The 14,943-nt window shown below is 43.7% G+C and overlaps 1 protein-coding gene across 1 annotated transcript in view; it reads right to left on the bottom strand.

Annotated features, from left to right (window-relative positions):
- Positions 1–14,943, bottom strand: part of USP13 (ubiquitin specific peptidase 13) — a 127,679-nt gene that overhangs the window by 54,465 nt on the left and 58,271 nt on the right. The window contains exons 7-10 of the mRNA XM_077161137.1: positions 8,513–8,607; positions 7,402–7,589; positions 4,365–4,436; positions 3,913–4,006 (exon numbers count right to left, since the gene is read on the bottom strand). Coding sequence (XP_077017252.1) covers positions 3,913–4,006; positions 4,365–4,436; positions 7,402–7,589; positions 8,513–8,607 — 449 coding nt within the window. The remainder of the gene's footprint in view (positions 1–3,912; positions 4,007–4,364; positions 4,437–7,401; positions 7,590–8,512; positions 8,608–14,943) is intronic.

Below are 14,943 nucleotides of genomic sequence, written 5' to 3'. Positions count from 1 at the left end.
TAGGAGAAAGAAGCATTTATATATATAATATCACCCAAAGGCATTTACAAATTTTGTTCATCTACTGCCATCCTAAGAAATAAGAGTAAAATAAAATTGTTTAGTGAAAAAAATCAATTCTACAAATTTCAGTAGAAATGGAAGTGCCCAAACAAGTAATGTAAATCTCTTTATAGATGAAACTGTCTATTACGTATGCATATCACCTTGGTCAGTAGCAGACCAACTTAATGCCAAGAAGCATATATTCTAGAAATGGCCCAAAACGTAAGACAGAGGTGAGAAACCCACAGGAGCAGCCTGTGTTAGTCTGCAAGCTGCCGGAATACGATATACCAGAACTGGAATGGCTTTGAAGAGGAAATTTAATAAATTACAACTTTACAGTTCCAAACCTATGGAAATGTCCAAACTAAGGTATCCATGTAAAGATCCCTTAATTCAAGAAAGGCCAATGCATGTGGAACATCTCTGTCAGCTAGGAAGACACGCTGATCCTTTGCTGATCCCTTGCTCCTGGGCTCCATTGCTTTCAGCCTCTGTTCCTTTGGGGGTTCCTCACTTTGCTTCTCCGGGGCTGGCCTTAATCTCTTGGCTTTCCTTGGCTCTCTACAGTTTCTGGCTTGCTTAATATCTCATGGTGATGTCTGCTGGGCTCCACATATCTCTAAATATTCGTGTCTCTGTTCTCCAAATATTGGCATCTGTGCCAGCTCTGCTCTGAAGCTTCTGTCAGCACTCTCTGTCAGCTCTGAGGTTTCTGTCATTTCTGGCTTTCTCTAAAATGTTTCCTCTTTTAAAGGATTCAAGTAAACTAATCAAGACCCACCTGGAATGGGTGGAGTCACATCTTCCCTCTAATCAAAGGTCACACCCACAATCGGGTGTGTCACATCTCCATGGATATAAAGTTTCAACATGCAGTGTTGAATTAGCAGTAAAAGAAAGGGCTGGTCCCACAAGATTGGATCAGGATTAAACATGGCTTTTCTGGGGCACACAACCTACTGGTAATTGTGCAAACTTCAAAGCCCTCCTTGTCACGCACTCACTGCCGTCCACACATGAGGCCCTGGGAGCCTGGAATGGGTCCTGGGACAACTCAGGTCAGCAGTGTAGTATGTGGTCAAAAGCACTGACTGAGGAGCCAGGCTGCCTGGTTAAAATCCCAGCTCTGCCACTCACCAGCTCTGTAACTTTGGGCAGGTTTCATGCATCGGTTTCACCGTGCGTGAGCACACAGGTAGCCAGGCCCTACCCCCGCAATACGGCATGACAGCTGGCAGCATCTCTGCTGGTGGCAGCGCTGTGGAAAGGCGTCTCTGCCACGTGGTGCTGACCCATCCTTCATGCTCTTTCCCCTCCACCACACAATCCGCTCATAGCTCAGCCCATTCTCCACTTCAGCAGGTCCTCTCCTCCTCCTGGGGCATTTCAACTCATCTACAAGTTACAGAGGCCTGGGGCGGGACCACCTGACCAAAGGGAATGCAAATGACACCTGAAAGGAAGGAAGACTCTTAGAAAGCGGCTCCTCTGAAACCAGTCAGCGACCATCCTGATGCCGCAGAAAGTGGTGCATTCCTTTGTCTGAGGAGCAGAGGTTTTTGCTATGAATTACTTGTCTGTTACAGTAACAGCCTGAAACTGACACCACAGGACATACACAGAACCTCAGACTGTGAATTCTCAAGCCCTATTTTTACTGTTAAAGAAACTGTACTGACACTTAGGCAGATATTCCAGTGGGAAACCTAGTGAGATGGGACCTGCATACATGGAACCCAACACGCTGAGGAGGGTCCCTCATCAGGCCTGGGAAAGGGTTTCCAGGTCATCTAGATCTGGGGCCGCAAACCCAGTCACCCAGAGGACCAAGCGGGCTCCAGAGTCAGAAACAGGCTGCTTCCTTGTGAAAGCAGAGGGGCCCACTTGGCAACCATCTGCCGCCCTGGGCCTGGTGGAGCCAGTGCGCTGACCCTCAACCAGCAGCTGGAAGCTCACACGTTTATCCTGGGCCCAGCAAAATACCCATAGCCAGAGGTGGCCCAAGGCTGCCAGGACGCAAACATCTTGATCGAGGTAATGCACACAGAGCAGCGGTTCCCACCTGCACAACTCAGGGCCCTGGGGGTCTCAGTGGCACAAGGGCACTAAATCCAGGGGGCAGGGGGAAAGGGGCACCAAGCAGGCGGTAAATAACATGCCTCGCTCACAGGAGAACTACTTCTTCTCTAACGTAAAAGGACACTGTACTAGTAAGACAAAATTTTACTTCCAAACACTGCTCCATAGCTGATCTTCCATTTTTATTTTCAAATGAGGAGACTCCAAAAGCACAACGATCATGCAATATCTGCAGACTTTATGTGCATTAGAAAGGAGACCCTCATCCACCACCTGGACCAGTTCTGTGACTGCCTTGCTGAGACCAAGAGAGGTTAAGTGGAAAAGGCCAGAAACAGGCAAATCCATAAAGAAGGAAAGTAGATCAGTGGTTGTCAGGGGTGTGGGGAAGGGAAATGGGAGCCTCTGCCAACAGATACACAGTTTGTCCAGGAAGAGGTTGACGAAAATGTTCAGGGATTGGAGAGGAGTGATCATTGCACAACCTTGTAAATATACTAATAAACAGTGAATTACGCACTTTTAAGTGGGTGATGATATACATACAATGAAAAAGAGGAAGGGGTGGTTAAGTGACTTGCCCGAAGTCACTGAGCTTCTTCTGGCAGAGCCAGGAGCAGATGGCAGGCTCCAAAGTCACAGTCCAGTCTCCCTCTCCGAGGGCGGACTCTGCACAGGAGGAAAACTCTGGCCTTATCGTTCAGGATGTTTACTTCCCTCCCACGTTCGCCATAACCTAATCCTCTCCCCACCCTCAGACACTGCCATTCTGTCCCCTTTACAATCTCCCTTCTCCCATTTGCTCCCCAACTAACCGGCTCTATTATGAGCAAGAGTTGACTCACTCCTGGATCTCGTTCTCAATCTGCAAGTCTTAGTAAAGGATGCAGCTTCAGGTGTGAGCACAGAAGCCACCCACGAGAAGCAGAATTGAAAGAACTTGCCCAGTCAGTTAAACCAGGTACTCAAAGGCAGAGCAGGTGTTGGGGGAATGGGGCACGCATTCCCCTTAGAACATCTGAGGTCACAGGAGCCAAAGCCGCCAAATACAGCATATGGGCTCTGCACAGCAGGATGCCAAGGGACACTAATCAGAGAAAGCAGTGTCAAGCGGTGCCCCCTGAGTTATGCAACCGAATGGCCAGGGAGAAGGCGCTGGCACACCCCACAGGCAGATAGATAAGCAGGGCTAGCTATTAGGAGACAAAGCATGCCTTTCGATCACTATATCAATTAATAGTGACTCATAACCCAACAAGTCTCTCATTTTAGGGTGTGCTTAAACACTCCCTGTGCAGCTTACCAAAAGTGAGGATTGCCCAGCCCAGTCCAGAAATTGTGAATGCTCAGCTCTGGAGAGGGGCTGAGACAGCATTTTGTTTAGCAGCAAGCAGTCCCTTGGGAAATATTAGCAAACAAAGTTGAGGCTTAGGAGGAGTGAGACACTGTCAGGACCAAAAACAGACTGCACTGCCAAGGGGACATGCTTACATTTTGAACAGTGTATTTCTTGCATCTCAGCTCTGTTTTATAAGGAACATAGTTTCCAAAGACTGTTGAGGATGGTGCAGACACATAACCTGCGAAGTGACTGTCCCTACGAACCGCGACCTGGCTATTCACCACCATAATTTTCAAGACTATGCAGACAGTCACCCTAGACTACAAAATGAAATAGCTGTTTTGACAGCTAGCTAAAGTTACTGCCACCAACAAAGGGAAAACCCACATTCCAGCTTTTTGTCCCTCTACCTATACAGCAACAGGGCAAACTCGGACACATACCTTGTGTTCCTCCTTCATCACCTGTTCAATGAGCTCAGATTTCACTGGAGGCTTTGAATACTGGCCCGAGAGAAGGCCATGTCCTAACTTAGTCCTGGACAGCAGGGAGACACAAAAACAAGAAGGTCATTGTTGTGTTCCCTTAGAGATATGAAAATTACCTGAGGATTTCAGTAAGTACAGCTGCTTTTAGAGGGAACATTTTATCCCAATTATTCACAAGTAACTTATTTCATCATTGATTTGATTCCACTTGATACTGATTTCCTTTTCAAATTTCCCTGAGTACTTTAAAGCTGACTTTTAAAATCTCTTCTTTTAAAAGTAACCCAGGTGGGCTTTACAAAACTTCTAAAGAAAATAAGAATTGCCTTTAATTCTGCAATCCAGAGATAACCACTATGAAAACTTTGGTGATGCTTTTTAAAAAAACAAAATACAACGCCACTTACATCTGTGTGTTGAAATCCTGTGTTGGGTCTAAAGGAGAGTAGTCAAATATGCGTGGAAGATTTCCTACATACCTAGAAAAGGAAAGGCAACAATCAAACTACAGGAACTCAGAGAAGAAAGAGAACGCAAAATAAACTGTCATCCTCACTAACTTCTTTCTGTCAAAATTAAACTGTCCACCTCGGGTCAAGTTCTTTCTGAGATCCTGCCTTGCAGCCATATTCATGGACCTCCCAAAAATGTCTGAGTCTCCAGCAGTGACTGTCAACCCTGACTGCACATGAGAACTACCTATAGGATTTCTTCAGAAAATAGCAAAGCCAGAGGTGCCTCTAGATGTTCTGATTTCATCGCTCTATGGTGGGGTCTGGGATTGGGAACTCTTCCGAGTTGAGAACCGCTGGTTGGCTTGTGCCATCACAACTGCCACCTCCAAAGCAAACGGTCAGGGTGGAAACTGTTGCGGTCATCTCAATACAGATAATGATAACAGTGCAGTGCTGACCACCATTTCTTCAGGGCTTCCTGGCTTAGCTCGCTGGGTCTTCACCACACCATCACCCTCTGAGAGCTGGTTCCAAGGCCTGTGCTGAGCTACCCCGTGGGCCGTGCCTGCCCCCAGCCGCTGTCCCCCCACAGAATCCCTCCTTCTAACTGGCTTATCCTAATAGAGCAGTGCTAATCTCATCCAGCTACCACTAATCTTCTCACACAGTCATTCCTCTCATGTCTTAAGTTGACTTCCTATTCCCTATCCTCTGCCTTTTGTTTTTCATCTTTTCCTCTTCAGTCTCTGACTCTCAGGGCCTGAGTGCTACGGGAAGAAGGATCCAGAAGGAGAGCCTTCCCCTGGTCTGGTGTGGGCCTGTCCTGCCGCTTCTCTGACCTCATCTCCACCAGCCCACAATGCCCACACACCTGGCCTTCTTGCTGTCCCCTCGCTTGTTGCACTCAGCCCTGCTTTAGTCATGACATCTACTGTTCTCTCCCGGGTGTCCCTCTACTCATCCTTGCTGGGTGGCTCCTTCTCAGGCCTTCTCAGCACGTAACCAAGCAAGACCACTCCCCACCCATCCACTTCTCCCCACCTCCTAATGCGGCTGTTGTTCTTCTTAGCATGTATCACTATATGCAATTTTATAATTTATTTACCTTCTCGTTTATTAACTGTCTCTCCCACTGGAATGTAATCTCCACAAAGGCAGAGACTTTCTCTACCTAAGTCACGGCATGTCCAGCACTAGAACAGCACCTCGCATGTAAAAGGCATTCAACAAACAGAACTCATTCACTGAATAAGTTCATATAATCACATAACCAATGTCCAACTTTAGAAGCTGAGACAATAGCACAATAGCACAGGTCTTACTGCAATTAAACCCTAGCGATGACCTCTAATTGGCTCCCTCGACTAATAGAAACTTCTAAACACCTGCTGTCCATTAACTCAGAATTTGTATTCCAAATTATGTAACTACATAAAAATTAATGGAGCAGACCTTTCTGGGTCAGTCCCATTCAAATGATTTTCAGATGTGCTATCAGGACAACAATTCCATCAAGAAAGTTTCAAAGGACCAAGTTTCAAACAACAGATAAGCCTACCTTTGGAACCAAACTGTTCTCTAAGTCAGAGATCACACTGAAGAATGCTTAACAATATACTATAATAAACAACATTATAAATAACATCAGTAATGTTAATCCTGTCTTTATAAACACCTCCAAACCTGAGAAAATGAAAAACTGACTGACCAGCTCATTCCCTTTTCCTTCATAGAACTTATTGTGTTTATGACCATGAAGCTGCTCCTGTGATAACTTATCCAATGTCCTCTTTCCCACGTCCCGCAGCCAGCAGGACCGCTGGGAGCACTGAATACCCTGCATTCAGCACACAGCTACATTACATGGCCCTTCTTTACTGGCAGGATGAAAGGATGAAAAATAGACATGTAAAACCAACCATAAATTTTCAAGGTCAGAAAACAGCAAAAATGCTACATTTTCAAATACCAAGAGAGACAACAGAAGGCTGTGTGATAGACTTTTTAATAACCACTATTACAGGATTTTAACATCATGGTGGAAACTGCCCCGTGCTATTTATTTCCAGCGTGTGTTTGGCCCATCAGTATCTGTGCACATGTGTCCTTTTTCCATACGTGGACTAGGGTGGAAACCCACCCACTGTGGAAAGCCATAGGTGCTTTTTTCTAACTTTAGCAGCAGCTGCCCAGCTCCTGAGCTCTGCTGCTCCCTGACCCAAGCACAGGCTAGGGGAGAAAACACCCAGAGACCCAGGCATTCTGAGGGGGAGAAGCTCCCAGAACCAGTGCTTCCAAATTATCTGTGATGAAGGACCAGCTTTATTTTTATTTCAATTTATGAAGACAATACTTTAAAATATATTTAATAAAAATAAATTACAAGAAAAAAATGAAATGCCCCTCGTTAGACACAGTAATGTCACATGACCACAAACATCTCTAACCACTCACCCTCAGCTTTTGCACCTATCTCCTCACAGATCTGTCTGCACAACCCATGGGCTAGCTCCAGGGACCACACTTTGGGCAGCAAAAAATGAAAATCCTAACCCCTCTAAGAAATTCCACTTAGCAGCAGTGGGACACTAAGCAGACAAATTCCTAAATGCCCCTAGTCCATCTAGAGGAAGGAAGGGCAAGGCCCCTCTCGGGTTTGCCAGGCAATTACTGGTCACTGTGTCCGGGATCGGGTGGCGTCCAGGAAAGGAATCCTGGGGGCCCTGGACTCACCAGGTCCCCCCAATGCTTTCAAGGCTCTCCCACCCACCGCGGGCACACCACACTGGTCCCCTGCGCCTCATCCAGCCGCAACCTCGGAGGTCACCGCGGATCAGGGCAAGATATCCACGGGCCGGGAAGGGGCACTCCGTGCCCAGGGGGCTGGAGGAGGTGGGGGGGGCGGGGCACTCACGCCCCCTGGAACTGCGCATAAGGGGCTCCCCACACCCAGGGGCCTGGAGGGGGTCCGGGGGACGGGGGCACTCACGCCCGCTGGAACTCGGGGATGCTGAAGACGGCCTGCATCACGGCGCTGAGGTAGCCGCTGTTGCCCAGGTTGCGGAGGCCGGTGTAGCCCGGGCCGTACAGTGGCTTCAGCTTGGCGCCTGCCTCCTGCACCACGTCCCACTCGCTGACCCGCGGCCGGGCCTCGCTGTCCCGCCGCCCGTTCTCTGGCTGCGGAAGAGTCACCCAGGAAAACCAGTGTGAACGGCCCTCACCCACCGACCGTGCCCCAGGAAGGCGCTCCAGAAACCAGCCAGGTTTCTGCCTCTTCTTCCCAAACACAGACCCTAACAACCCCGTTACAAGAGACTGAGAGGGAAAGAGGCAGGAGAAAGAAGAGGGACAAACAGGTGCTGAAGAGAAAAGAGGCCAGGATGTTAATTATAGGAAAAGAGAGAAAGGACACCTCAAAACAGGCAAGGCAAAGGAGAGGAAGAAGGGAAGAATCACGGGTCTTGAGAGTGGCATCAGGAGAGGAGGGTTTAAAGAGGAGGAGAGAAGAATAAATTAAACAAAGTGGGTATAAGTGAGGAAGAAAAGACAGAGGAGATAAGAACATGAGGAAGAGAGAAGGTCTGGGCTTGGAGGAAAATGCTAAACACACATCTGAAAAGTTCCTCACAGAGAAACAAAGTACACGGTCACGATGTCAGCTCAAAAATACAATATTATATGAGAGAAAACTTATCCAGCAACAATAATGTGCTGACTTATCCCCTCCACTGCCTAGGACCTCTGCTTCCCTTCCTGAAATTACCTAAGGTGATCATGGCCTCAGATAGTTTTAAAGGTCATCTTCTCCCTGTACCTTCTCCCTTTATGAAATGACTAATTCATGCAATGCTCCATCAGAGGAGACAGAAATTTTGCAAGTAAACTAAAAACAGCATGCAATTAGGTGCCATTTTTATTACTACATAAACAAATCTCAGAGAGCAACAAAAAGAAAGCACTGCTTATATTTGAGAAGTACATGTAACAACTAAAACAAATTCTATAAAATGAAGACCTGTGTTGGAGGAATTATGTATTAAATAAACCAAACAGTTCCCTTCCTTCAAGGCTGAAACAGAAATAAAAGCAGACGTCCTCACCCCATGTATGTGAAGCATGTCAATTCCAAAATGTGCCAGGTGCTTGGCCAGGTGAGGGTCCAGAACAGCTTCCTCTTCTTGAAAAGAATAAACATCTAGAGAGTGAAGAGAAAATAAGTACCAAGGTCTGGAATCAAATCATTTAATATTCAACATATATTAACTAAGCTTCTCCTATGCAGCAAGCTTGGGACATAATAAGGGACAAAACAAACAAAACCCCAGACTCCTGAGAGGTACATTCAACTGGGGGAAAGAGAGATAGTAAACAGCAAACACAGCAAGCAGGCATATTTTGTAAATATACCCATATATAAATTATTTTAATATTTCAAAAAGCCCAGTTAAACATACATTCTCAGAAAGATTAAATGCTAAAAAAGAAATGAAAATTTAAAAACCTTTTAACCAATACCTTGAAACAAATACATCAACAGTATTTTTAAATCTATGACTAGTGACAGAAAAAGTGCCACTCAAATGCCAGCTGAGAGATGAAATAGTACTCCTTAGTACTACTAACTTTGGTTCTCTTTAACTAGTGAGGACATTTTGAAGACTTATGACTTCATGCCTCTATATCAGAGCTCAGTTAGAAATTGATAAACTTGCAGGAAGTGCCCCTTTGGCACCAACCAGCATTACGCCCAAGCACTCTATAGTTTGGAACCAGCTCGGCTCCTGCCATGTTGAGAACCTAGGTCTCCTGTCATTAGCTGCTCCAAAGATAGGACATGATTTGGCCAAACACAGGGGTTGCTTCTTACCCCAGTGACAAAAACAGTTTAATGAGTAATCATGACCTTTCACCTTGGTAATCATGAAATATTTATATGCTTTATATAGTGGAGTCAGAGAAAAAAACTTTAAGTGGGACCAGTGGCCGAAATGCTGCCCCATATGTTTTTCATTCAGAAATATCCATTTTATCTCCATCTTCAGCTTAGCAAAGCCAGGTCTTACCTCAGAAACTATTAGAGCAAATAAGTGCAGCCTGACAAGTATTTACCCACCCACCCCATAAATCCCTTAAAAACGTGGAACCAACAATCAGCTAGGATGCTCCTGGAGAGGTCTTCCCAGGAATGGGACAGGCAGTGAAATTATATCAAAATGGTAATAATTTCTTATCTCTTAGTGGGAAGATTACCAATTATACCTTTTTTGGCTTTTGCATTTTTTCCAAATCTACTATACTATTTTGGTTGAAAAAACTGCTCCAAAAATAATTCCCAAAGATTAAAATTACTGTCTTGGATGGTATGTTGTTAAGGCTGGAGAGTATGCCACTGGTCATCCTTACCCATCCCAATGGATTAATTCCTTCACTCATTCATTCAGTCATTATACTCAACAACTATTTACTAAGTACCAAATATATATATACACATACTGAGGATATGACATTAAATAAAACAAGCAGGTCCTTGCCCTCCTACATTTAAAGTTTATCATTGCAAATGATGCTGAAGAAATGCTGGTTGAAGAACCTTGGCAGATGTCGTTTTTGCTACAACTGAGTCATGTGACTTTAGGATATTTCCCGTGACCCAGAAGATGACAGAAGTCCAAATCCTGCCCGCAGATTCTCACAAAGGAAAGAGGAAGAGAGGAAGAGGTAAAGATGTGCCTCAACAAGTGCCTGTGTTTAGAAAGAAAAACAAACCAGGGAAGACAACTTCACTGCTCTGCTCTCACAGTTCAAGTGAAGAGAGAAACACAACTGCTAGTCGAACACCAAGTAAAAAGTCAGAGAAAAGGAGATGAGGAAAGGTTCTCTTCAAGGTGCGCTGTCCACCCCAGCTGTATCTCTTATCATGAGTTCCTACAAGCCATCAACCACAGGGAAAAAAAGAGAAACAATACGATGCCCCAGCAATCAAACTAGAAAAATAAATACAAAATGAATGGGGCCAGTGTGGGCATGATCACCTTAAACAGAATAGCTCCCAGGTTTGACAAAGCCTAGGCTATGGCCAGAAAAAAACAGGTAAGGATGAAAAGACAGCAATAAAATCGGAAAAGAGAAAAGAAAAAATGGGGAAAAAAAGGTGAATCAGAGGAGCAAATTTATTGTTGCTCCATGCATCTCTTCAACAAACATTTATTGAGCAGCTACTATGTGCCACGAGCTATGCTATATGCTAGAGATATCATGGTGCAGAACAAATGTGATACACAGGCCCTGCTGTGCTGGGTGACCGATCACCATGGAACAGTTATGGGATGTGAAAAGTGAGATGCTACAGAAGCACAGGGCACTACTGAGGCACACAAGAGAGAACCAAGCCAGGTCAAACTAAAATGCTTTGAATCTAAAACACTGAGCCATGAGAAACTCACAGAGAACAGAGGCTTCTGGTCACCATGAAGATGGCCAAAGAAGAAAAAACAACTTGAAACGATACAGGGCTGGAGCAAGGGCCAGTGGGCTGGGCCTCTTCACAGTCTCTGGAAGTCACTTCCACAGTTAACCAAAGTACTGGAATTTCCAGCTTCTTAAATGCTCTCTCCCTCTCCCATCCACTTCATCTCCTTCCCCATCAAGACCCTCACCTTGGCTTTGCCAAACCAAGGTCTCCTCCCACAGAAGAAAGCTTTCTATTTGTTTGTTTGTGTGGTGATCTGATTCTCAGTTTGTTTGTTGCTGCACCCATGGAGACCCTGAGTGGAATCTGATATGAGGCCCAGTTTTACTACTCAAACCACCATATTGTCCTAGCCCATGGAAGCAGGGCTTTTCGCAAGGATTAAAGTCTAAGTTGAGACCTCAAGGATGAGTCAGTTTTGTCACTGAACAGGTCTAACCTTATCAGGAGCAACGAAACCAGGATGATCAGGTAACACTAGCATTAAATATGTGAGTTCACAACCTTCTTGGATTCCACATTCACTAAGCAATCTTCTAAATATATTTCAGCTTCCCACAGGGAAGGAATGTACTGGTCAAGTCGACATAAGCACCTCACTCAATGGCAGTTGCAGGACTCATAAACTAAACAGTAAATAACCTGACTGTGAGACCTCACCTCTGCTGAGTGTAATTAGGCTGAGTGAGCTTCATGAGTGTGGACAATCAGACTGTAAACAGAGTGGTACCTTGACGAGAAGGCCACCCCTCCCCAGGCAGAGGGCATCCCAACTTCCTGGCCTCACCACAAGGCTCATCAGCCGCTATTGAAGAAAACATTTCATAGGTTTTTATTACTTTATTTGGCTTTTAAATAAGTAGTAAATTTTGGCCAGGAATACATTAAATCAAAGGAAATTAAAATAGAATTGATGCATCCCATAAAGTAATATGAAATAATAATTACATGGAAAACAATCATATGTGTTAAAGCACAGCACAAGCAGGAATCCAATATTAATGTTTTTTTTTCAAAAATGAACATTATTTTCACTAAATAAATTCAAGAAGCTTCATTACAGAGTTATAATATGCATCACTGTTGTCCAATGTTTTATACTTTCTATAATTGAAATAGTTTATTCAAATACTCTCGATTATATAAAAAGGAAAACTTGAAAAGTACTCCCTCCTTCCCACACACTCAAAAACAAACTTAACTGTGGCAAATAATGGGTTAATATTCTCACTAGCTAAAGAGCTCTAAAAAAAAACAACAGGAAAAACACCCACACACATATCGTTAGAAAATCAGCCTAACAAATTCACAAAAAGAACTGCAAATGGCCAAATATACTATGCAAAATGTTCAACCTTGCTAGTAAAGCAGATTAAAACAAGATACCATTTTTCACCTGATCAGATTAACAAAGGCTTTTTAAAAGTTCTGATACCCAAAGTTGTCAAGAATTTGTTGCAGTGAGCACTCTCAATCACTGCTGGTGGGAACATAAATTGTTACAACTATTTTAATGAGAAACTCAGCAATTGGATCTTTAAAAGATTCAACGCTTTGAGAGGAATTTATCCTAAAGAAATAATGAGACAAACACTGAAAGATTTCCATATGTCCAAGAATGTTCATTAGAGTAGAAGAAAACTGTAAAAACTCAGAGGTTAACAGTGAAATGATTTATGGAACTATCATGGAATGCTTAAACTTAATGACATATAAAAATCCAATTTAATGTTAAATAGAGGAAATAAAGAATGAAACATTTAACAGTATGATCCCATTTTTGTAAAAGTGTGGTGCGTGTGTGCATATGTATCTGTGTACATAAGAACTGCTTCAGCCCTTAAAAAGAAGAGTGAAAGGACATAGCTTGCAGTGATTTGAAGCCATATGTACCTCCAGAAAAAAAACACATTCTTGAATTTAATCCATTCCTGTGGGTGTGAACCCATTTTAAGCTGAACCTTTCAACGCAGCTACTTCAGTTAAGGTGTGACCCACCTCAGTCAGGATGGGTCTTAATTCTATCATTGGAGCCTTTTCTAAGCTGAATGAAATTCAGACAGAAAGAAAGCAAGCCACAAAAGCAAGAGCTGAAATCAATGAAACCCAGAGGAGAAGGGAGAAACCAGCAGACACTGCCACATGCCTTGCCATGTGCTAGAGGGGCCAAGGATCACCAGCAGCCAACCCCAGAATGCCGGTCTTTGGGAGAAAGGTAGCAGCATGATGATGCTTTGATTTGGACTTTCTTTTAGCCTCAAAACCATAAGCTAATAAATTCCCATGGTTTAAGCCAACCCATTTCATGGTATTTGCTTGAGCAACCCAGCTTGAGCATACTTAAATTTACTAAGGTATATTTAGTGAAACATACTAAATTGTTGACAGTGATTACTCTAGAAGGTGATATTAATAGTGATATTTATTTACTTCTCTAAATGTTTCTATTTTCCAAATATGTTACACTGAACATCTGTTTCTTGTATAATCAAGGGGGAAATGTAAAACTTTCCTTCCTCTAGTTAAAAGAAAATTGAGATTTACTCTAAACAGCAATTCAAAACAGAGAGAAAGCTTCTGGAAAATTAAAGGTACCTAGGGAACGGCAGTAACCCTTGCCTTTATTACTAACTGTTCTAGTCTGCCAAAGCTGCCAGAATGCAGCACACCAGAGATAGATCAGCTTTTAATAAAAGGGGATTTATTTAGTTAAAAACGGGTAGTTCTTCAGAGGAAAGGCACTAACTTTCATCTGAGTTTCTCTGTCACATGGGAAGGCACAGGGAGATATCTGCTGGCCTTCTCTCCTGGCTTCCGGGTTCCAACAGCTTTCCCCAGGGCGATTCCTTTCTGTATCTCCAAACATCCAGGCTAAACTGTGAGTGCTGAGATGAGGTATGCTGATCTGCTAAGCTCTTTTTTTTTAAGCCTTCAGCTAATTAAATTACCTTACTCATTGCTGAAGGTGCTCCCTTTAGCCCGCTGCAGATGTAATCAGCCAAAGATGAGTTTCAAATGCTGATGATTCAAGTACTCAACAACAGAAAAACAGGGCATCATCACCTGGCCAAGATGATACCTAAACCTAACTACCACAGTAACTTACATTTAAATTACATCTAATCATTTTAATGCCCATATACCAGTTGTTTCATGTAACAAAAATATATGTACTGAATGGTGATTCAATGGCAGAATTCTCACCTGCCGTGCCAGAGACCCAGGTTCTATTCCCAGAGACTCCCCATGCCAAAAAAAAAAAAAAAAAAGTGTATGCACCTTCTATGTGTAAGGTTTTGTATGGAACCCAAAGATGAGTAAGACGTAGCACCTACCATCAAATTTATTGAAAACAAAGAAGACCTAAGCCATGTATACAAATAATTGTAATGTTGGACAGGCTGTTTTGAGAGATGGATCTAATAAATTGTCCTAAAAATCAACATAATTCCAGCATTCTCCTCTTGAAATTCTCCCCAGTAGAATTCCTGTATTGCAAAACTTTTGAGAACTCCCTAAAAGGACAAGGAGCAAGCTCTATACAACAGTCATTCAGCAACCATTTATTGAACAGCAAAGACATATAATCACCACGTTATGACCCTGAATCCAACGGCAAGTCCTTAATTTCTCAATAAGTAGTGAAAGATTATACCTGGCTAATATGTGGGTGTGCTGGTTTGAATCTCTCGTGTGCCCCCCAAAAGACTATGTTCTTTTAATCCAATCTTGTGGGGGCAGACCTGTTGTGGATGGGACCTTGGGATTAGGTTGTTTCCAAGGAGATGTGACCCACCCAATTCGTGGTGAGTCTTAATCCTTTACTGGAGAGAGTTCATGCAGAAAGAGAAAGTTTAGACAGAAATGTCCCAGGAGAAACAAGCAAGGTCCCACAGACACCAAAGACATTTTGGAGAGAAGGACCAGCAGGTGTCACCATGTGTCTTCCCCTGTGACAGAGGAACACTGGATGCCAGCAGCCTTTTATCACTGAAGGGATCACCCTCTTGATGCCTTAGTTTGGACATTTTCCTGGCCTTAGAATTGTAACTTGTAACTTAA

The sequence above is a fragment of the Tamandua tetradactyla genome, chromosome 5 (genome assembly GCF_023851605.1).
Source record: "Tamandua tetradactyla isolate mTamTet1 chromosome 5, mTamTet1.pri, whole genome shotgun sequence".
Taxonomy (NCBI): domain Eukaryota; kingdom Metazoa; phylum Chordata; class Mammalia; order Pilosa; family Myrmecophagidae; genus Tamandua; species Tamandua tetradactyla.
This window is presented reverse-complemented; position numbering and strand designations above follow the sequence as displayed.